The sequence below is a fragment of the Eublepharis macularius genome, chromosome 10, assembly GCF_028583425.1.
Source record: "Eublepharis macularius isolate TG4126 chromosome 10, MPM_Emac_v1.0, whole genome shotgun sequence".
Classification (NCBI taxonomy): domain Eukaryota; kingdom Metazoa; phylum Chordata; class Lepidosauria; order Squamata; family Eublepharidae; genus Eublepharis; species Eublepharis macularius.
The window spans coordinates 13,322,110-13,346,557 of NC_072799.1; the positions used below are offsets into that span (position 1 = coordinate 13,322,110).

The 24,448-nt window shown below is 43.5% G+C and overlaps 1 protein-coding gene across 1 annotated transcript in view; it reads left to right on the forward strand.

Moving 5' to 3' along the window:
* Positions 1 to 24,448, forward strand: part of FRAS1 (Fraser extracellular matrix complex subunit 1) — a 217,964-nt gene that overhangs the window by 41,525 nt on the left and 151,991 nt on the right. The window contains exons 9-14 of the mRNA XM_054990228.1: positions 8,243 to 8,386; positions 10,664 to 10,804; positions 12,488 to 12,628; positions 13,863 to 14,036; positions 19,824 to 19,964; positions 23,704 to 23,847. Of these exons, the coding sequence (XP_054846203.1) occupies positions 8,243 to 8,386; positions 10,664 to 10,804; positions 12,488 to 12,628; positions 13,863 to 14,036; positions 19,824 to 19,964; positions 23,704 to 23,847 (885 nt within the window). The remainder of the gene's footprint in view (positions 1 to 8,242; positions 8,387 to 10,663; positions 10,805 to 12,487; positions 12,629 to 13,862; positions 14,037 to 19,823; positions 19,965 to 23,703; positions 23,848 to 24,448) is intronic.

Here is a 24,448-nt window from a genome sequence, read left to right on the forward strand (position 1 = left end):
GTTTAAAATACATACGATCCAAAGTCATTGCCCAAGGGCAAAGTGTGAAGAATGGAGGAAGGGGATCCTGTAGAGAGAGAGAGAATAATTTCAGATGGGTGAGGTGACTTTGAATTTTGGGGCATTTTAGATCAAGAGAGGAATCTGTGACTTCTTATGCGTCATTTCTTCCATTAATGCTGTTTGACCAGGAAGCCGCCATTTATTCTTCCTTTATCATCTCTCTCTTCCCCGTCAAAGTTTTTTCTAGAATGAAGATCTCTATCTCTGGGCAAACTAATTTGCTGTGGAACTTACTTTCTTGACAGGAACTTCTCTGAAAGAGCCATAACTTCATTACAATGGGGAAATTGGAAATCTGTAAGGAACAGTAACTACATGATTAATATTCATGGAATTCCTGAGTGAAGTACATCTTTCAGAGAGAAATCTTCACTCATGTCTGTGCTCCAGCCTTGCTAATATCCCATTGAAAGGTCTGCCCAGTATTAGAAGGGGGGGGGGTTACAGAAAGGTGTCTCTTTTTCAGTACACCTTAGACTAGAAGTTACTTTCTATGGTTCTGTTCAGACATCTTGAGAAAACTACAATGAAATGAAAGAACAATCCTTGCATTTACATGCTTTTCTTCTGTCCCTTGCACATGGCGCTACAACTGAAAACTTCCTGGTTTCATGGAAGTCGTTTCTCTAACACCACTTTGCTGTGACATCTAGATTCAGGCATCTTAACAAAAAGGGGCTTCTTTCTTTCCCAGTAATACAGATTTCTACTCCACTAATTGTAGTTTAGAATCGTGATCTGTCCAGCAAGAAACTAACCCCAGTTTGTTACAGGGCCCAAATTTAGACAACACAGGAAGTTGCGTCAGATTTCCAAAATCAAGAAATCTTCAACAGTTGCTCTGGAGGGGAGGAGAGGAGAGAAGGAATACACACAGCCAAATATGATGCTTATTCTTGTCACAATCAAGTCATAGTTTCTTTGTGGTCTCTGAATGCAGTATACTACACTGCGCAACTTTTGGAAAAAAATCAAAACCTCTAAGAGCGGAACTACAAGTGACAAAAGGCACAGGTTGGACACTTGTCAGCTTCCCTCAAGTTTTGATGGGAAATGTAGGCATCCTAGTCTTGAAGCTTGGCTCTCCGACTGCTGTCCAATGGACTTTTCAACTGTCACTTGTCCAACATTCCGCCAAGCTGCCTACATTTCCCATCAAAACTTGAGGGAAGCTGACAAGTGTCCAACCTGTGCCTTTTGTCACTTGTAGTTCCGCTCTAAGAGAATCCTGTCTTGGCTTTTGTGTGTGAAATGCTGTCAAGTCACAGCCAACTTCTGGCAACCCCATAATAGGGTTTTCAAGGCAAGAGCCCAACAGAAGTGGTTTGTCATGACCTGCCTGGACTTTCTTGGTGGTCTCCCATTCAAATACTAATGGGGGCCGACCCTAATTGCAGCCAAGAACCATGAAGCTCAGGCTAGCCTGGGCCATCAAAGTCAGGGTACCTTGGCTTTAGAAAGGCAATATTTTAAGTAAATCAAGTTTCTTTTATTATTCTTTTATTATTTTTCTTAAAGATGGGGAAACAAATGGATACAACAAAGAGGAAAAATAGTGTCACATCTTATTTGAAATAGCAGTAGTTAAGAAGTTTAACTTTTATGCTTGTAAGGTTTCCTAGTATGTATTGTGTTGCCTCTCCTAACGCTCCTTGCCCCGTCTGTAGTAAAGAGTCCAGTAGCACCTTTAAGACTAACTAACTTTATTGTAGCATAAGCTTTCAAGAGCCACAGCTCTCTTTGTCAGATGCATCGTCAGATGACGAAGAGAGCTGTGGCTCTCGAAAGCTTATGCTACAATAAAGTTGGTTAGTCTTAAAGGTGCTACTGGACTCTTTACTATTTTGCTACTACAAACTAACATGGCTAATTCCTCTGGATCTGTGCCCCCCCCCTATGTAAACCATGTTCCTCTTCCTTTTTGGTAGAATTCCGCCCCCAGCCCTTCTCAAGAAAGATCTGAGCCAAGTGTAGCTGATGAGATAACGTCTGCTGCATGGCTTTATTTCTATGCATCTGCTTCCCTTTAGATCTTCAGCTTTTTTATCGAGCCACACAGACAAATGGAAAAAGAGACATTACAGCAGGAAATCAATAGCTATTCAATGTCTTTCAAAGTGGTGGTGGTAGAAAGTGCCATCAAGCCACAGTCATAGCTGACTTATGGCAACCCCTGCTGGTGTTTTCAAGGCAAGAGATGAATAGAGATAGTTTGCGATTGCCTGCCTCTGCTTATCGATCCTGGTCTTCTATAGAGGTCTTCTGGTCAATAATTAAGCAAGGCCAACCCCGCTTAGCTTCTGAGATCTGATGAGATCAGACTGGCCTGAGCCATGCAGGTCAGAATATTTTGATTGTTAGAAAGGCAATTTTTTAAGTAAACCAAGTTTCTTTTATTAAAGATAGGGAAACAACCAGATATATCAAAGAGGAAAGAGGGGACCAAAATATTAGTGTTGCTCTTATTTCAAATACAGATAGTTAAAAGGTTTAGCTTGAGGGGTCTTTTATATTTGTAACGTTACATAGTGTGTATTGTGTTGCCCCGGAACACTCCTTGTCCTCCCTATGTAAGCCCTCCTTTTCAGTAGGACCCCCCCCCCCCCCGCCCCAACCAATCTCAAGAAAGATCTTAGCGAAATGTAACTGATTTGTCTGAGAAGATGTCTGCTGTATGGCACCTTTTCTATGGATCCATTTCCCTTTCGATCTTCAGCTTCTTTACAGAACCGCTCAGACAAATGGAAAAAGAGACATCACAGCGGGAAATCAATAGCTGCTCCGGTGTCTTTTCAAGTAGGCTGTGATAAATCACCTAATTGGCTTTCATTGTGGACCTGGGAGTGAAAAGCGTCCACCTGTGCAGTGGCCCAGATTGGACATGATATTTGGGTATACAAAGTGACTTTTCACCTGACATACTGATCAAGATAGCCGGTGCTTTCTCTGTAGAAGGGGCTGTGGTTTGCTGTCAGGCAGGTTAATGATCCCTGCTTCAAAAAACCATTTTCCAAATTAGGCTTGACAGTTATAATAGCAACTGTCAAATGGCTCTGCCAGTGGGATGTGGAAAGATGTGCCTGTGTTTGTAGCTTCCCTGTAATTCCCTCCTTATGGCTCATTTTGTTAGCGGAGCTAAACTTTTCCTTATCAGTTACCCGTCCCAATCGCTGACTTTCAACACAAAGGATGCAATACAAAGATGGTGTGAAATGGGCACTCTGTATCTCTTCCGCATACTGCCAGAGTAGCATAGGAGCCACTTTCCTGCACCATTGCCAACGTTTTTTTTGTCACTCGATGTAAGCCAGCTATCATCTTTTATATGTTAGACTAGCTTGATATCAGTGCTTCGCTACAGTTAACTACTTTAAGTCCAATTCATAGATCCAGAGGAGTTAGCTGTGTTGTAGTAGCAAAATAGTAAAGAGTCCAGTAGCACCTTTAAGACTAACCAACTTTACTGTAGCGTAAGCTTCCGAGAACCACAGCTCTCTTCGTCAGATGCAAAGAAGTTACTCATTTGGATTAATGGGTAAACCCCAGAGAGATCTGGATCCCAAGTTATAAAATGTATGAGATTATAGGAAGACGAAACTGGTGAATTATATGAAAGTTGACTTGAGGTCCTTAGATGAAGGGCAGGGTGACAAATAAACCTTAGTATGCTAATTCATTCTGCATTCACCAGGAACTTTTGCATACTACTTATGACATTTCTGTTGGTGGCTAGGTCCGACCCTAAGGGCTCAGCTTTGAATTGCTGAATATAAGAGCTGCTGCAGATTCAATTTATTAACTAGTCTCTGTTCCCCTGTTCATTTGGGAAGCTCAGTGCTGTTACCTTGGACCTCCCAGAAGGTCTCTCGTCTAGACAATAGCCTGGCTGATACCTGTTCTGCTTGAATAATGTACCTGCAGCCCAAGCTGTCATACCATTCTCAGATGTTATGATAAGGAATCTCATAACACAAAGAATTCTGACTTTGATGGTGTTCCTTTTTCATGTATTTATACAGCAATTAGTAGTTCACCTATATGTTCCAAATCCTACACATTAAGCATGTTTATTTTTTCAAGGTGGCTCCATATTTGTGTTCTTCAGAAAAGTTGAGAGCACTCCCCTTTGTTTAACAAGCATGTGCGTGCCTTGCTGAGGAATAACAAAAATTAAGAATGTCTTTAGGACAAAACTTGGGTGTAATAATGAAAGAAAAAATAGCTAAGGTGATGTAATTTTACACTAAGCGCTAGTTGCACATGGCTGAACATGCCAACAGCCATTCCAAATAACAAACATAAAACTCTGTTGTTCTGTGCTAATCGTAAACACAAGACTGACTTTCCCCCCTAGCGCTCTCTGTACTTGGCTTGCTGCAGGAGCCGACATCCATTTATTCCATTGCATGAGATTCAGTATACGCGCCCATCTTTCCCAGCAAATAGAAATATATCCATTGGCATCTTGCCTGTGCAAACTTACTTTTCGCCCCTCGTGGGACTGAGTGCTGAATGGCTGATTACAGCCAGTTGACATTTTTGTAGATATTACACCCGTTAGAAAAAGGTAATGGCCCTTAGCGTATTAGAAGACATGTCTCAATAAAGAAGCCATTAAAAAAAATGCATTGGACATGGAGAACAATGTCAGTAGGGTTTTATTCATGCCAGCAATACATGTAATTCTAGAACAACAGGAACAATCCCTTCCTGATCACAGCAGCCATGAACTTGGATGAGAGAGTGAGGAAAGGGTGGTGAAAATGCTATATATTTGTATCTTGCTTTTCCTGCCTGGGTTTCAGGGCAGCACACCCCTTCTCCTTTTTATCCTTATAGCCAGGGAGCTTCATGGTGAACAGTGGATTTGAACATTATGGATACCTCTCCATCATCTCAGATTCCCTTTCTGGTTCCTTCCTTCCTATGCTCAGAAGTATTTATAATTCTTTTGGGAGCATCTCTCCTGTGCCCCTTGCCAGTTTCTCATCTCTTTCTTGGTCTAGTTATATGTTGTATTTTGAAACCCTTTAAGGAACATGACCCGATAAACACAATTCATGTTACTTGGCCTGAGCCCTTGCAATAAGACTGGATAAAAATGTGAATAAATTAGTACATAATTTTCCCACACATTTTTTATTCCACCCTTCTTTTAAGAAGCTCAGAAAACAGCATATCTGTTCCTGTTATCTTCATAAGAACCCTGTAAAGTAAGTTATATTGAGAGATATGGAGTGGCTTAAAAATACGGTACAATCCTAAACTGTGTTATTCCAATCTAAATTCATTGATTTCAGTGGGCTTAGACTGGAGTAATTCTTTTTAAGATTGTCGTGTCTGTGAACTTTGTAACCAAACAAAGGTTTGAACCGAGGCTTTGCAACTGTATCTATCGCCATACACCATTAGCCATGTTTAGTGGCTTGTAGTCTACTAACCAGCACAGGTTAGAGTGGCATTAATCTCCTGTCCTGAATATTCATAACCATAGACAGATTACCAGCGCTGGTTATAGAGGCATTAGTCTCCTGAATGCTCACCATGGACAAACTCCAGGAATAGTACAAAGTTAACATTGCAAGGGAGAAATTCTACTAGTGGAATATGCCCCAGAAAATGACTAAAATAAAAACCTACTTATTAGTTTGTTGTGAAAGACAACAAAAATGTCCAGATCATCAGCAATTTAGATTAATATTGGGGTGGTTAACTTTGGACTTATACTGAGGCCTGAATTCTTACCATTCTTTTAGATGTATTAGAGTCCAAGATATCTTTATTGCCTGAGATGCGTGTGGTGAATATATGGTGTCCTTTAGAAAAAAAGAATTTTATGCTGCTTTTATGTAATCTTTTCATTCTTAAAAAAGGATGAGGTTAGTTGTCCCATAGCTGTGGATGTCCCTGATGCTTACACAATCCCTGCTTTTTATTGAAAGGCAGGGAGAACCAGAGATACAGAACTGGGAGTTTTGAACAAAACGCTGTTAACAGTCCAATATATTGAGCAGTGCCAACTCCAGTGAGGTATATCCTCTTTACAGGCTCTGTGAAGCAAATTTTCCTCACAGCAGTAGAAGATACTGCAGAACAAAAGACCCATGCAAGAAGATGGCCAGTTTTCTGCCAACTACCCATTTCACGGCTTCACAGACTGTCTCCTTCTTCCATAGAAATCCTCTGCTCACACAGAAAGGGTAAAAAAAACCCAAACCTCAGCTGTCTCTTAAACTGTCAGTTTTTCTCCAAGCTCTCAGCCCTTTCCGCAGACACAACCGTTTCCATGCCTTATCTTAATAGGAAAAACAAAATTCAAAGCAGTTTACAAAAATTAAAAACAGAACAATTACAAGAATGCATAACGAAAGGCAGCAAGTTATATAACACTAAAAGCACTGGAATAAAACAAAAACAATTAAAAAAACCCAGAGTCTTCAAATTAAAATCTTAGTTAAAAACCATTAGCATCTAAAACAACTGGGGATCATTTTAAAGAGAACACCACAAAGCCGATGGAAAAGTCCTGACCTAAAAAAAGAAGAAGAGATGACACCAACTGGGAAGCGAGCCCATAAAATTGACGGGGCTGTAGAGAATGCCTTGTTCTTGGTACTTGATGATAATCTCTCTTCCAGATATGCTGTAACCCAGAGCAGGGCTTGATATAGAAAGTGGGAAGGTACATATAGGAGACTACATTCCCTCTAGGATTATATTAACCATATCAGGTAATATCTTACAAGCTAGAAGTCTGCTACAGTAAATACCAAAATCACGGAGGAATGAGGGACGTAAACCCCATTCTTCAGTCTCTTCTTCTTGAGACTTTCATTAGTTCTAAAGGACTTGAGGCTGCCAATTTCCCCCCTTCCTCTTTCTTCCGGACATGCAGCAAGTTTCAGGCCCTTCAGAAGCATTTTCAGTCCCTGTCAGGCCCTTTAGGAAGATTTCTTTGTTTCTTTTCTTTAGTTTACAGAGCTGTTTTCTCTGCACCCCTGCGGAGTCCTCCGAATTGGCGGAGGTCCTTACTTTATGTTTGTGTTAGCCTGGTTTTGTGTTTTTCATCACCTACACAGGGCCCTTTCAGCTTAATAACGGATCTATTGATATTTACCACATGAAACTGATTGAGTAAAAATCACCTCACCGTTTGTCTTAATGCAGGGATCTTCAAACTGGTTGAACCTATAGGCACAGTTTGAATTTTGGGTGCCAGAACAAAATGGCTGCCATAGGTCAGAATGTTGGAATGATTCAGTTGGGTTTTAAGCCAAGTGTCCTACCATGAGGGAGGTAGCGGTTTCTGAAGGAGTAACCTCTGCTGACACGAAGGTAATGCCTTCAGTGCTCTTTTGAAACATCTCTTATTCAAATGAAGTGGAGGACAAGGACCCCATGTTTCACCCGTCTTCTCCCGCATTCATGTTTAATAGCAACTTCTGTGGGTATGTAAATGTGAGAGATTTTATTTAGGAGAATGGTGCAAGCAGACAGCAGGCCACAGACCACATTGGAATACCCTCCCCCCCCGCTAGGGTTGCCAGGTCCCCTTACCCTCCCAGCGGGAGGGGGAACTAACACCTTTTTGTCGCTCCAGCGCCTGTGCAATGACTTTCGCACTTTTCAGTGATCCGATTTGGGCTCCTGGAAGGCCTGTTCTTCTCCTTCCCCCCCCTGGGTGCAGTGAGTGGTAGCAGGGGGGTGGGGTTGGAGTGGGGGATCGCTTGCTCCCATCAAGGGATCTGGATCCCTACCCCCAGCTGATTTGGGGAATTTAAATTGCATAGCAAGAGAATCTTGTTTATGGCTCTCCAATCATCAGGACCCAATCAATTATGCTGAAGTTTAAACCAGTTACAGAATCAACAAGAGATTCTGGAATAATTAATTGATTTCTTTTTCTATACCAGGATTGTAATGTGTATATATTCTAAAGGAATTGGGTTTCTTGCCCGTTTCAAAGCCAGTCCATATAACTAAGGGTGGCTTGATCCGCAGGAATTAGCTGATAAAACTTTTAATTGCGTGGAATTAAATGTTTTTAGATGCCAGTTACTGCAGGTATACAAAGGACAATTGAGAAGCTGGTGAGTCTAAGGAGACGGGGGTTGATGCCAAACTTCTAGGTGAGGTAATTTGGCTTTTGGTTACTCGCTGTTTTTTCCTTTGTTCTCAGCTTGTCATGAATCTTGTTCTACCTGCTGGGGCCCTGCTGCAAACAACTGTTTGGCCTGCAAAGACCCATCTCGTGTGTTGCTGGAAGGGAGCTGTGTTGCTAGTTGCAGCCGTGGATTCTACGTCAAGGATGGCATTTGCAATGGTAAAAGCTTTTGGCATTCCAAAACCCTCCTTTGTTTCTCAGCACAGTAGGAATCTACTCTGGAAGTTCACATTTTTAACATGAGTCTCCCAATCCTTTTGGCAATTCCTACTACCATTTTTAGAGGTCTCTTGTGAGCCACTTTCTTCTGTCCTAGGGGTCAAAATACCCAGGGTATAAGTAGGGAAAGAGAAACCTCTTGCAGTTACTGTTGGTCTCGAAGTCTCTCCCCTCCATTTGGCATCACTCATAATCTGTGGCGGAGTCCCTTTTTAAAGAAACACAATATAATAAAAATATTTCTACGCATGCACAGAGTCTGTTTCACTCCCCGCTTCGCATCCGGAAGCTTCATCCCCGCTCCTTTGAGATTAAAAACAGGGTTTCCCTACAGTCTCTCTGGATCTCTGTTTTTAGTAAGTAAACTAAGGACTCCCCCCAATTTATCTCAACAGTATCCCACATGACGATATATACATTGAATCAATGTGAAAATGAGTACAAGAGAACATGGCTTCCTCATAGGGAGGAGGTATGCGCATGTGTACGCTCTGGACTGCTGATTTTCAAATGTTCCAGTGTGGTGTAGTTGTTAGAGTGTTGGATCTGAGAGATCCAGGTTCGAATCCCCACTTTGCCATGAAGGCTCACTGGGTGACCGTGGACCAGTCACATTCTCTCAGCCTAACCTACCTCAGAGGTTTGTTGTGAGGATAAAATGGAGGAGAGGGGAATGATGTAAGCTGCATTGGGTCCCTGTTGAGGAAAAGGCAAAGTATTAATGAACTAAAATTAAATAAATATTTTTTTTTCTGTGTTAGGCTGCTATTAAAGGCATAGGAGAAGAGCTCATTTAAAAACTTGGTAACTCTCCTTTTTGTCAATATTTCCAAAGTTTTTACAACCACCTCATGTTTTCACTCTTCCCCCAAGATTAGTTACCCCTCTTTGTGCAACCTAGGCCGATTGCAGACGGCCCTCCCCATTCCGAAACGTCGCGCATTGTCGCGTGGAAAATGTGAAATATCGCGTTTTCTCGCGCGAGTTTTGTGCGACGTCACGCAAAACCCGTGCGAGAAAACGCGATATTTCGTCGCGATATTTCGTCGCGATATTTCATCGCGATATTTCGCGTTTTCCGTGTGGCGACGACGCGCGACGTTTCGGAATGGGGAGGGCCGTCTGGAATCGGCCCTAATTTAGGCAGATAGTAAACATATTATCTGGTTGTCCATATTTCATAAATGAGACACCCCATAGTATAAATATTTGGTAATTAAATGCCACTCCTTTTGGAAAAAAGACTTGATTGTTCTAAATAATCAGATGCTGAAAGATCAGTGGTTATTTTGCTTATCGAGTGGCAAAAAGAGCAAAAAACAAAATGAAACTGACAAATCTGCTCAGTTGTGAAGGGGGAAAAAAACCCCAAAACACAGACACAAACATTGGGAACAGTTAATTTCTAGTTTGTGTAATACTTCAGCGGCATGGTAATTAAAGGTTGCTGCTGGCATAAAATGAAAAACAAATGGACAGATGCGGAAGGAAAACAAATAAGGTGATGGAGGAGGGAAAAAAAGAAAACCGTTGAAGAATTTCTCAGGATGTTTCCAGACCTTGTGGCTGCATTCAGACATCACAACAAATTGTGTTTTTTGAGGACTCTAGGTAGTTGTAATGACCGAAGTCACAAATCACTGTAGCACTTTTCAGATGTAAATCCATGAGTTTCCTAGAGATGTACAATTTTAAGTACATTTACCATATTTTGAGGTAAATGCTTGGGGCAGCATACCTGAAGGACTACCTTCTTCATATGAATCCATTATTTTTGAAGGCCTCTCTTTGGGCGTTCTCATTGGTTGAGGCTAGATGGGTTGACATCTTGAGAAAGGGCCTTCTTGGTTGTGGGGCCCAAACTCCCTCCCCATGGAGATTCGTCTGCCTCTATCACTATCTTCTGCCACGGAGTGAAGATTTTTGGGGTTTTTTTTGACATACCTCCAATAACTGTTATTGGACTGCCTTCCAGGTTGTGTTATGTGTGTTGTGTGTGTTATATGTTTTTATTGAGTTGTTTCAACATTTTACATATATTCTATTTTAATTGCTGTTTTAATGTCTTTATGGTAAAATGTTTTAATGTTTGCTGCCTTGGGAACTCTATTTGGGGGGGAAGGGAGGCACAGAAATGTTTAAAATAAATAAAATATATTCACTGCTTTAAACTTCTCTCCTTCCTTGCATTTCACCAATGAAATTACTGTCTTCTAGCTTGCAACGAAACTTGTGGAACATGTTACCCAGACCGTCCCAGATGTTTAACTTGTACTTCTGATAGAGTTCTGCATGATGGAGACTGCATGTTGGAATGCCCCAACGGCTACTATTCAGACAGTTCACGGAGATGCAGAGGTAGGTGCTATTTTAACATCACGCTTTCTGCTATAACCTTTCTGGTGATTGTCTAGAGACATAAAACAAGTTCTTGGAGAAATGCTATCAGGCTTTTTGTAAATTTCAGGAAAATTTAAGGGCAATGGTGGCCCTATAGCTGCACAAGTTATAAAGGTGTCGATTCCAATCTGGGTTCTCGGAAATAATTTAATCTCAAAGTGGACCATTGGGTCTTTACATTCTTGCTTGTTCCTGGGAGCTTTAGAGGAGGGTCTGAGAGCATGAAATCATGTCTGGCCAGAAACTTGGATGTGATGTAAATGCATCTGAAAACCTGATTGTGATGTAAGTGCTCTGGCTACCCTCACTGGAGTTTCCAGCGGGAGCCAGAACACCTCCATACATGCTGATGTCACATCTGGGTTTTCAGCTGGACATATCAAACATCGGACAACTTAATTTCCACCTCCAGACCTTTCTCCCACTGGTCAGGAGAGTGAGGGCCAGCCCATCAGCAGGAGCCGTTGCATCAAAAGTAGGCGCCTGACAACCCTTAGGCCATTTCCAGACACGTTGAACAATGCACTTTCAATGCACTTTAACAATCAGCCTTTGGTGCTACACCTCTGAAGATGCCAGCCACAGCTGCTGGCGAAACGTCAGGAACTACAATGCCAAGTCCACGGCAATACAGCACGAAAAACCCACAACAACCATCGTTCTCCGGCCGTGAAAGCCTTCGACAATACACTTTAACAATCCTTTGGAAGTGGATTTTTTGTTTCACACACAAAAACCTAGTTCCAAATAATCACTAAAGAGCATTGAAAGTGCATTATCCAGCGTGTGTGGAAGCAGCCTTAGTCCTGTTGTTCTTGGCCCTTTGGCCTTCTGTGTAGGAATCTCTCTAAACGAGACGAAGTACAAGCGGAGGCTCAAGCGAAGCAAGGCACAATGCTAGCCAGGAAGACGAGTTCTAAAAAGACAGATCAGAAGGTTTTGTCAGAGCTGGCAAAGAAGATCACTGCTCAGGGGGTTTGTTTATTTCCTCCCATTCTCACAGAAGGGAAGATGAAACTGACAGAGCCTTTGAGAAGGCAGAGAGGAAATAAAGCCCCTGAGCAGCAATCTTCTTTGCTGGCTCCGTAGAGAGGGAAATTGCCAAAGCCTTTGGTTCTGTCTTTTAAACTCTTATGTTTCCCAGCTAGCATTGCGCCTCTCTTCACTTAAGTCTCTGTGTGTACTTTGTCTCGTTTAGAGAGACTCTTAAGTCAAGAGCTGAAGGCAAGCTGAAAGCTCCCAGTCCAAGCAATCCTACCCTCAGCCTCTGAACCTGAGGCAAAGAAAACCAGGGAGCTCAAACGGTGCCCTCCCGAGATATGCCAGGGCTAGGGAACAATTCTTTGCTGTAGGTGCCCTTTGGTTACTGGAAACAATATTATGTAATGGTTAGAGGAGGACCCCTGTTCACATCTTCTGTGCAAAGTTCCCTGGGAAAGTGGAGGTTGGTCATTCTTTCTCAACCTAGCCTACTTCATAGGGTTGTTGTGAGGGTAAAACGGGGGGAGTGAGAGCCAGGTGTGTGCTTCTCTGAGCTTTTTGGAGGGACAGTGGGTTAAAACTGTGTTAGGCAAGCAAATATTGCTGAAATTTGACTTATGAAGTGTTCTAGTTCACATACTCTTTTTATTCCTCTTCCAGTTTGTCACAGATCATGTGCCAGCTGCATTGGACCTCTCTCTGTTCAGTGCACTTCTTGCTCTTATCCTTTGGCACTACGTCAGGGTCAGTGCCTGTCAGCTTGTGGGGAAGGCTTCTATCAGGATCACACTGTCTGCAAAGGTAACCAAGACTTTGCCATTTACTGCAGCCTCTTAAAGAAATGCCTGTGTTTCTCTCTCTCTCCATCTCTCTTTTCTAGTTTGTTTCCTGGTTGTCCTCCAATATTTTACATTTTCAGGACTTGGCTGTGCTGAAGACGCAAATCTTTGTGAGAATGAATTACTACTGCAAGTCCCATTTATTTCCCTGGAATTGTAGACTAACTTGACAGCTTTTCTTGGGGGAAATGCTTTTGTGACATTGTATGACTTTGGGATCTTGGATAGGTGCTTACTACCTTGCAAAGTCCCCGTGTCATTACGCGTGTTAACCAATTTAGCCTAACTAGCAATTGGTCTCTGTGTTTTCCTCAATTAAAATTTTACAGAATCGCATTTTGCCCTGTATATCCCACATGTTACGTCCCGTTAACTCCCTCTGTTTTTTCATACCTCTTACATAAAATGTTGGCCTAATGAGGATCCACTCATTCCATTTGGGATACAGTTTGCAAAAACGTACACCGGTGGGGGGGAATGCTGTTAGCACGTATGGAGTCACAAAATTCCTGTTTGCTTTTGCCACAACAGATGTGCATTGCAATCCTAAACAGAGTTGCTACCTTTTAACTTCACTGAAGAGAGTGGGCTTAGAACCCTATTTTGGGATTTCAGCGTGATACGTCTACTCAACTGTAATTTGAGAGTCAAATCTCCTTTCACCAGGGAGCTTTGACTCTTGAAAGTTCATCCTCGGGAAATCTGGTTGGTCTTTAAGGTGCTGCTGGACCCGAATCTTGCTCTTCTACAGACCGACACGGCTACCCACCTGAAACTATCAACTGGAATTGTATGGCATTGAGAGCTTGGGGCCAGTTAGGCCAGAAAAAATGCTGATGGTGGGGGAGAAATACTGAAATATGGGGAAGGGCCAGTGGTTTAGTAATAGATCCCCTGGTTCACATACAGAAGATCCCAAGTTCTGTCCTTGGCATTTCCAGTTAAAGGACCTCAGGAACACGGTTGCTACTAGTTTGCACAGACAATACTAGGACAGATGGGCCAATGGGTTGATTCAGTACAAGACAGCTTTATATGTTCCTTAAAATCAGCTATCCAAAGCTAGCAAACTAGAATTTTATTCCACAGGCCATTCCAGGGTATTTTCAGTGCTGTAGAAATCCTTTCTCATTGCCCTGTGGAAATTGTATAATTTTTTTTCCTGGGGGTTTCACAGTTGGTTTCTCGTTATACAGGTTGCCATTCGTCGTGTCGTGAATGTGTTGGCCCAGAACATTTACACTGCACGCAATGCATGAAGCCAGAAGAAGGTCTGCAGCCGGAAGAGAAACTTGGAAGGACACCCAATGGTGTCTGCCTTCCCCAATGCAAAGCTCACTTCTACCTCAGTAACGATGGGGTATGCAGAGGTAAAGGAAGTGATTGTCCATGATCAGGGCTTTTTTTCTAGGAAAAGAGGTGGTGGAACTCTCAAGAGGGAAATAAGAGAGAAACACACGGGCCCCCTTACAAAATGGCCCTTTCCTCCAGGGGAACTGATCTCTGTCTGGAGATCAGGGGGAGGGGCCACTGGACACAAGAGGTGCCAGAACTCCATTCCACTGCGTTCCCACTGAAAAAAAGCCCTACCCGTGATGAAAAAATCCATACCCAGGTTTTGATAAGCTTGTCTGCACATAGTGTTCGCATAACCTGCACCTTGGAAATCCAAGTCAGGGCAATCTGTGCTGGTACTACATATCATTTGATTGGTGAGGGATGTACAAAACCAGATATTTCCATGTCTGCAAAAAGTGGCTCTACATGTTCAGGATATTTACCTACCAAAGCTTGGGATTGAGTGTGCTGTTGTGGTTAGAGGCACTAGGTCTGGTGAGTCCTGAGTTTGAATCCTCAGTCTGCTTTGAAGTTTATGGAGTGATCACACACTCTAAGGACTAATTCACATTTTATGAAATCCTTGTGTACCCCCAACTGTGTACCCCTGTTGATCATATGTGTGCTATGAATTCTGTACTTGGAATGTAATTCCCAGGTCATGTGGACCTGATCCAAATTGAAACTGCACAGGGAGGGGGATTTTTTTGCCTTCCCTCTCCCATGCTGTTATTCTGATCTGAAATGGCCCCTGAGAACTGATGGCTATAAATAAGTTTTCCCCAACAGGGCAAATAGCAGCTCACTGGTGCCATTGGGAAAATGGCATGCACGAGAAGGCTTCGAACTCCTCTCTCTGCTCGCTAAGGTCCAGATGGAATTAAGTTCCAAGCATGGAGCTCCGAGGGTGCGTCTGATCAACTCATAGCAGGCACCAGGGCTTGGTAATGTGTGAATAGGCCCTCAGGCTAACCTGCCGCACAGAGCCGTTGTGAGGATAAAATGAAAGGGAGGGAATCCATCTGTACCTTCCCAAGTTCTTTTAGGGGAAGGGGGATGATTAAAATTAAAAAAGAATACTTCACAGACTGGGATTTTCAAATATTCAAAAGTTAATTCAGCAGGATTCGAGTCCAGCGGCGCCTTAGAAACCAAAAAGGTTTTCAGGGTCGGAGCTTTAGAGAGAAGGGAGTTAGAGCTCCCTTCTTCAGATGCCAGATATCTTCAGATACTTTGACTCTCAAAAGCTTATACTCTGAAAACCATATCGATCTCTAGGCTGCCACTGGATTCAAATCCTGCTGTTCTATTACAGACCAACACAGCTTCCTACCTGAAACACAAATTAGCTTATATCCCAGCATAAGGAAACAAGCATCACTTGGCTTTCAAAGTGCTTTTCAGCCTGCTTCCACTTATTGTGGGCTCTAGGTAAATGCTGACCAGCTTGCCGTTGCTGCTTGTTGTTCCTCGCTTAGGTGCTTAATTAGCTCGTTTAATTAGCACACCTGCTTAATTAGCACGCCAGAGCAACAGCTGCCTGAGCTATGGCTCTCTGGCGTGCCCACTAAGCCTGCGTCGCTGGTTTGCTGGGTAGTTTCCCAGTGCAAACAAGATGCTGAACAAGTGCGGAGTCCCACAGGGGAGTTCTTTTGCCCTGCCGTGTAAATCTTGTCCAGGGCATCCTACAGGAAGTGTAAAATGGCTTTGCCAAGTAAAGTAATCCTTGCTCTTCTTTTACGTCAAGTTTCAAAAGCGGACTCTTTTTGATGAGCCATCATTAACCCTTCCTCTCATTAGACTCCCAAAGAGTTTTGAATCTCTGAGACAGTTTAAGTGAGTGTTGGCTCTTTTATTTCAAAGAGGGAGGGGCGAAGTGGTGTTTTTGAGTTCTAGGTAAGCATGTACTGGTGCTAATTTTAGTCGAACATGGCTTGAATTTTTGGTACTGATTGCCCCAAATTCTGAGGGAATGGATGGTCGACTCCTTTTTAAGACAGCTGTAAACGCTTTATTAATTTATCCGTTTTATACTTTTGACTGGCCCTCAAGTCTGAAGGAACACGTGGCCAGTTCCTTTTTGAAATAGCTTGAGCAAACGACTGTAAATAATTTATCAATTTAGCTGTTTTCTACTTTTGACCCATAAATGTCAAGTCAGTTCTGATTTTCTTTTATAGGAAACCCATGATAATCTTTTTTGATTATAATTCAGTACCCATGTCCAATTTCGACTAACGCCATCAGGATAACTGCAGACAGTACTGAAGATCTTTTGTATCTACCGTAGCAGGAGTTCTGGTTATCTCAAGAACCGGGTGGCAGCAATTAATATTTTTCCATGCATTTGAAGTTTGGCTAGGCCAGGAGAAGGAAGCAGGAGTTAAGACTGGAGGGGGAGAACTCTGCACATGCCCAGGATCCTTTTCTCCGCATTGGCCCACATTAAATTGGCGAGTAACTGCAGCTTTGGGACTTGCTTATCATTTCCTGGCATTCGACATGGGGGCTCCTTTGAGGTTAGCCACTTCTTTGAGATCACTGCCCGTGGTTTATAGCTGCTTAGACCAGTGCAATTCAGGGGAGAAAAGATATCTTTGCAAGTGATGGAAAGAAGGGGAGAAACCTCAGAAAAAGCACTCAGCAGTTCAATAAACCTTTAAGGAGACCAAACATTTTTTAGATGGTTACAATGGCAGACCAGCATCAAAGAAGAGATTCTGCTGACCGGCATGACTTTTCGTTTTTCATCTTGCCTAAAAAATTGCCTGGAGACGATTGGCTAGTAAAAACTTGTCTTGCTCAGTGTATTAGTTTTCGTTGACATTTATTGGGCGAGAGGCCTTTCCAAAGGTAGTTTGGCTTTTGTTGCGCTCGAGGGTCTTCCATTAACAATGAGCCATATGCTCAGCCCAGATTCTCTTTCAAAAGCACCAGTTCAGCATTTGTGTCCCAAACATGGTCCCTGGCAAATACATTTGCTTATTATATAGATTGGAGGGGGGCGGGAATCCACATATAAGAGAAACCTATTTTAGTGACATTTGTTCGAATTTAGAAAAAGTTGGTTGGGACCAGGACATGATTCTTTTCAGCTGGCATCATTCAAGACCTCCAAATCGGTGTAATGAGATGGGTGACAGAGGGATCTAGAAGAGGATGCTGTGGCTATGTAAATTCTGGAAAAGGTTCAAGCTGTTTTACAAACTTTGGTAAAGAGTCCAGTAGCACCTTTAAGACTAACCAACTTTATAGTAGCATAAGCTTTCGAGAACCACAGTTCTCTTTGTCAGATGCTGAAGAAGAGAACTGTGGTTCTTGAAAGCTTATGCTACTATAAAATTGGTTAGTCTTAAAAGTGCTACTGGACTCTTCACTGTTTTGCAACTACAGATTAACACGGCTAACTCCTCTGGATTTACTCACTTTGCTACCCATGGAATTCTTGCGGGCTTGGTTCCCTTGGTTGCCTGTACTTCTATGTCTGTATATACCATCAAGTTGCAACTGACTTATGGTGAGCCCAGCAAGGGGCTTTCAAGGCAAGTGAGAAGCAGAGGGGGCTTGTTGTTGCCTTCCTTTGCAGTGTCTTCCTTGTTGGATCTCCATCCAAGTACCAACCCTGCTTAGCTTCCAAAATCTGATGAGATTGGGCTATGCCATGCTGCCGTCCATCCCCGCCTGTATTTCTAGGAAGGAAAAAAATGAGGAAGGGAGAATCATGTGCGCTGCAGGAAGGGTACGATACCAATGTATTGGATATATAGGAAAGTATTTACAGTGGGAGAGGGGGGTGGAGGTCTTTAAGATGCAGCTTTAGAGATGCTACTGTCACAGGAATGGGATACCTTGCGAGTAAGTAGGGGCAAGGAGTAAGGCTATGTGAGAGGGTATCAACAGGATACTCCACCAGTATTTACAGGGTCCCCTCCACAACACAGCAGATGAGACTTGGTGCTTAAATAAAGGAGTGTTTTTATTTAAAGAGGAAAAACCAATGTACACACAAGAGGCAAAATAAGAAATGGTTTGGTACACACACGCGCATGCACACATGCGCATGCATGCACATGTGCACACGTGCACACACACACACACACACACAGAATCCTAAGAAATTAGCCATGGGTTGGAATAGAGTGAGGGCAGGGGTGTGTTTACTGACCAGAGGAGCAGCATAGTCCATGGAGGAAGAGAGCTTCAAACAAATGTGTTCTTGGCCAGGAGACAGAGTCTTAGGGAAAGTGGCCCTAAGGGCAAAATGCTCAGATCTGAAGGCTCAGCATGCACAGTTTGAATGAAGCAAAGCCCTGGTTCTTTTAGGGGAAAATGTGTCCCGAGGCCAGGGAGCCTCCTCAGCCATTGGGACAAAGATCGTAAAGGTCATCTCCAGGAAATGACAAAGGTTTGATTACCTTTGATTACTGCTACAGGGATGTGATAAAGGAAATGCAAAGTGTCCTCCTGGTGGTTTGAAAAGAAGCGATGTGCTAATTAATGTTCCTGGAGGTGAGTTGATGAATTTAGATATGAAATGCGTGTTTCCAGAGAAAAATTAGAAACTTATCAGTGCAGATTGATGACTCTCAATCTCAGGGTGGGGATACAATCACAGAAGGAGGGTATCCGAATGTGTTAAGTGAGATGACTCAACAAGACCCTTTCTTGTCATTGCTACATACCCGCAGCTGGGAAGGCAGTAAACTAATCACCTCAGTCCTCGGCATTTTGCACGCTGACTGCTTACACTGCTGTGCACCAGTTGTGACACCCAGGTCATAACATTTAGAGGGTAGGTACCATTGTCAGGAGAAGCCCCGTATGTCAGTTAATGACCTCCAGGCATTTGGATTTGGACTATGGAAATTCTCCAAATGTTGGCATATTGGCCAGGCTATATTGTCCTGATGGCACATGATGGAGCCACCTTGCTGAAGCTAAGCAAGCCTGAGTCCTGAGCATGCTCTTTCTGATGCCTTGGTTTCAATGAAGAAAGGTAGGAAATGAAGTCATAAAATAAATGGGTCAGTGGAGGTCATCCACACAGTAAACCATTATAGAAGGTTCAAGGTTTATATATAAGTTCAAGGTTTTGGTTTTAACCTTTAAAGCCCAAAACAGACTGGGACCAGCAGACCTGCAGGACCACCTCTCCCATGTAACCCAGAGAGAACTAAGATTGGCAAATAAATGCCAAATGGACCACCTACTGGTGGTCCCTGGTCCCAGGGAAGCCCAACTTGCCTCGACCAGGGCCAGGGCTTTTTCAGTGCTGGTCCCAACCTGGTGGAACTCTCTGTTGGAGGACGCCTGGGCCCGCCGAGACCTCATATCTTTTTGGTGGGCCTTTAAGACAGAGATGTTCCACCAGGCATACGGTTGAGGCCGGTCTTTGAGCATATTACGAGCCTCCTTACTGGTGACGTGCCAGGGGGAGACGACAAAATCATCTGCCCCCCTACAAGCGCAGCCACAGAAATAATATTAACTGTGGCCCCCACCCCCCTCTTTTGTTTATATTTGACTGGGGAAATTGGAGGGGGCTGCCATCTGAGATGTTGCTCTATATGCATTGTGGGGGGGGGGGGTGGATTTTAAATGTATTTATCTGTTTTATTGTATACTGAGCATTTTATTGTACCCTGCCCTGAGCCTGTTCGTGGGGAGGGAGGGCTAAAAATCCAATCAATCAATCAACCAACCAACCCAACCAACCAATCAATCATAAATAGAACTGTCTGAAGAAAGGCAAAGGTGGACAAGTTCTGTTAGCCACATTCATGTAGTTGTTACTTTCCTTTTCTCTGTCTTCCCTACAGAGTGCCACGCCTCCTGCATATCCTGCATGGAGAAGTCTGCTGAGAATTGCACAGCATGTCCACTTTCCCAAGTCCTTTACGAAGGCCGGTGCCTGTTGGCTTGTCCAGTGGGATGGCATGATCGGGAGGCGCATTGCTACCGTGAGCTCATGCTGTTGATTGACTTGTTGCAAGCCAACCACTGGGTCATCCTGGTTCATTTATGGGGCATTCAATTTTTTTAAAAATAAAAAATCTACTAGCGTTACCAAACAAACAAACCCTACCTGAATGTTATTCTTAGACCTTTTCTAGTCATGTTGTGCTCTTCTGCTCCCATGTAATGTAAGGGAGGTGGATGACGCTTTTTTTTTTTTTAGCCTGCTTCATCTGGATTTTTTATTTTAGGAGAGGAGGGGGTGTGCTCCGTCAGAGAAGGGGAGTGCATAGCCTCGAGAGAATTAAGAAATAAATGTGGAGAGAGAAACAAATATGGTTTGCACAATTGTGACACATTGCTGTGGGCCTAGGGGACATTCTTTCCAGTAATGAGCACCTTCTTTTGTTTTTAAAGGGCTTCATTAGCTGTTCTGCAATTGAACGGTCAACAGGGGAGTGCTTATCGTCTTTAAAAAGTGTATCTCTACATTTTATTGGGCTTGTGGTGGGGAAGGCCTGGCAAAAGGATGACACAGGAGTCAGGGAAGGCAGAGCTGAAGGTGCAAGGGAGAGAGAGAAGTGGGACAGAAGCGTGGGTATGACGGTGGGGAAGGAATTCAGCCCCTGTTTCATAGGTTGGCAATGGTGCCTATTGTCCTCCATCTTCTATGTTCCCATCCCAATGCACTGCTTCACAATGTTGCCTACTAGCATTGGTGAGGACTTGCTCTAATGAGACTTCTGTGGGATCAGCTGTGTTGTCTACTTGCTTGACCCTGGATCCAGCCAGATTGGAGGCAGCGTACACAGCCTCAATGTTTTGCCAGCTTTGAACAAAATGGGAACCAATATGGTGAGAATGGTGTAGTGTGGCCATGGCAACTGCCCAGCCCTGGCTCAAAGCCTTGCTGTGTAGCCACAGACCAAGCTATGTTGTGGCACTTCCCCTTGTGAACGCTGTATAGCCTTTGTTCCACCATGATTTTCCCCATAGCGGAGAACAGTGGAGGACATGCAAGATCTTAGATAAGGGGGGATTTTGCATCCATATTCCTCCTTCTTTCCATACCCTCTGTTCTCCCTCCCACCTATCCTGTTGCAGATCCTTCCAATCCCTTCCCAGGCCACCCTTCCAATCTTTTCTCAGGGCTGGCTGCTCCCTTCACTCTTTCATCCAATGAAAAAGCCCTGTGTCAACTGCAGCCATCTTTCGGGTTGGTTGCTTTTGACCCTGGGCAGGGCTTGATGACATTGCAGGTGCCACCTGAGTGTCAAACTCTGGTTTACTCTCAAGGTCAGTATTGTCTGCTTTGATCAGCAGCTGCTCTCCTGGTCGTTCACATCACCTATTAACTGATCCTTTTTTAACTGCAGGGGCAGGGGATTGAACTTGGGACCTTCTGCATGCAAAGCAGATGCTCTACCACTGAGCCACGGTCCCATCCATAAGATCTCCCCAGCATTGCTACCTACCATCCTTTCATTAAGACATTCCATGCTTTGAACCTGAACCTGGGACATTCTTCATGCAAAAAAAAAAATCCTTTTCCACTACGTATGCCCCCAAAGCCAACTTACTTATGTTCATATATAAAATGCATAACAAAATATATTGAATGCAGTGGTCCACTGCTCTGTGCGTTTATCATCTTTTCTGTTTTATTCTTTTCCATTTTTTTTTTTTTTACAAATCAAACAGCTTGGTTTTGTGCCTGTGTGTGTGAGGTGGCGGAGGTGATCCACAATTCTTCCTAGCTCCACAGCACGTGTGTGTGTTTGAAACGTCAAGGACACGATAAATGCAGACCTTAATCTTCAGTAAAGATTCCATTTAATTTCAGGCAGAGTTTTGTTGAGTCCAGATCCAGAGAAATGCCTGGCTCATAGCTATACAGATAACAGAGAATTGCCCTTTTTATTTTATTAATGGGAAACACTTGTAAAAGTATGCTGTCCATTTTTTTTTCTTTTGAGGGGAAGGCCTGAGGACTGTCTATTTGCCACAAGTTGACAGACGAGATAAACCTTCTTTGTAACTGTGTGTTGGGTTATTGTTTCTCATTTGGAGACTGCTATGGACTGAAGTTTATGGAGGAGGAAATGTTACAAAGATACAGGGAAAGAATCTATTGTAGCTGGCTATCTCACCCCATGAGAGTTGTTTATGGGGTCAGTGTGAACTATTATGGCGGTAAAAGATCTGAGCTCGTAGGTGCACAACAGATTGTTTCATTTCAATCTATGGAATAAGCTTCAGATAGTTTGGCCGTTTCCACACGTCCTTAAAATAGCGCAAGACTCACTGAACACTGGCAACTTTGTAGTGTGATTTCTGACGTCACCCAGATGCAGGCTGTTACGAGGGCGCCACGAAAACGGCATCATGACGGGATGTCACAAACCTACATCCAACTCAAGCTTAGGCTGACCTTCCCCTACCCTGAGGTAAAACTTCTCCTCTTTAAGCCTATGAAGCTGTATACTGGGCTGGGAAGCCTCTGGTAGCGTGGTTGATGTTAAGCTTCAACTTTCCTTCTTGTCCCACCTGTAAGGATTATTAAAAATGGTTACCCAGCCAAGTCTTAGTAGGGAACAGATCAGGGGTTTGCGCTTCCCTTTAGCAGAAACTGGCACACGAGGCTTGGGGAGGTTCAAAACGTAACTGAAGGTTTATTTACAGTAGGTAAAGTCAGAAGGCAGGTAGGCAGGTGTTGGAACTGAAGTAACCGAAAGGTTTTTATACAGCAACTTCACTGGTGTGAGGCACAAAACACTTGGTTTAACACTAGTTTGCTGGCTTTTCAGAGGTTGACACTGCTTCACAGATGTTACACTTTATATACTCAACACAAACACAGCACGACTTTCCCTCCTCTCCAGACTTAAGGGTGCTCCACTGAGACAAACCCATCCTAGATACTGGGCAGGCATTATAGTTATGAGCTATAACCCTGTTCCTGGCACTGAAGGGGAGACTCCTCTCTACCCACTTCCTTGGTCCTCTATAATTCCCAGATCTCTTGTGTCTCAGCAGGAGTTAGTGCTGGTTTCCCCCACTTTAGTCCGAGGACTAAAAGTGTTTCACAAACATTATTTCCTCTCACAGAGGATTCTCTGGCTGACCCTCTCTGGTCTAAAGCCAGGCTCCAACTCCCTTCCACTCTCTTGTTTATTCTCCAACTCTAACTGACAGCTTCCCCAACATTCCACCCCCAACTGCCATTTCAGGCTAGCCCCATGTGAGGGGGGGGGGAAGGAAACATGTCAATCATACCTCACTGACTGGAAATCTCAGCATCTGAAGCTGAGTCCATCACACGGGGTGATGTCAGAAATTGCACGATGAAGCCGCCAGCATTCGGTGAGTCTTGCGCTATTTTAAGGATGTGTGGAAATGGCCTCAGATTAGTAAACTGGCCCTTATAGGGTTGAAGAGCAGATCTGTCACTTCCGTAGCATGAAAGTTTTATCCAGCCCTGGTAGTACAGCCTCAGCTGCTTCTCAAGAGAGCACTGCAATTTTGTGTGGACTGCTCTCGAATGTGTCATAAATTCGGTGTAAAGAAAGCATTTGCTTCACGCACTTCTTCCGCACAACTCCCTCAACGGTTAAGCAGCTCTGGGCAAATATCTGCTGTGCTTTTTAAAAAATCTATATTTTGTCCTCTACAAAGCAAATATTTTGCTTTTGTCAAAGATGTTGATTGTCTTTAAGAGAGATCTGTCTTCTTCTTCCTGTTCAGCATGTCATCCCTCTTGCAAGACATGCCGGGGGCCTTCAGACGCTGACTGTGCAAGCTGTCAACCCCACGCCACGTTTGCAGATGGAAGATGTAGGACTTCCTGCACAGAAGAGCAATACCTTAACCTGGTGGGATACTGTGTCGGTAAGTCCCTGAAGAACCCACTACAGTCTTCAGCACAATTGGCAATTCCTCTGTCACATTTGTATCCTATCCTTCCGCTGAGGTGCTCTTTGACACTTTTTATTTTAACGGATTATTTTATAGACTGCCTTTCAGCCATAACCACTCCCGAGGTGGTTTCAAAGTAAAGCAAATTGAAAAAAGTGAAGATCATTCAATCAATACATCCTGGCTTCAGAAGAGGTGACTCGGGCTGTGGGGCTGTCAGTCTTTCACCTCCACTCCTGTCCTCCACTCGTTCGGGCTGTTGTGCTGTTATTTTTCTTGCACATGGCCTCAACTTGATAACGGGCATTTTCAGCAATAGCTGTATCCCCCCTGAAATGGCCTTCTTGAGGAAGTGAGGAGTTCTCTGACTCTAGCAACGTTCCAGAAATTTTGTTAAGCAGTGCAGTTTAGGATGGCAAGAGACTGCACTTCCCGCAATAGCTGCGTGTGGCCAATTTATCTATCATAGGTTTAGAGGTGATTGGCGGGCAGTGGCATCCACTGTTCTTCCTTCCCCATTTTGTCCTCACAAACAACCCTCTCAAACAAATTACAAACCTCGAAGGTTATATTC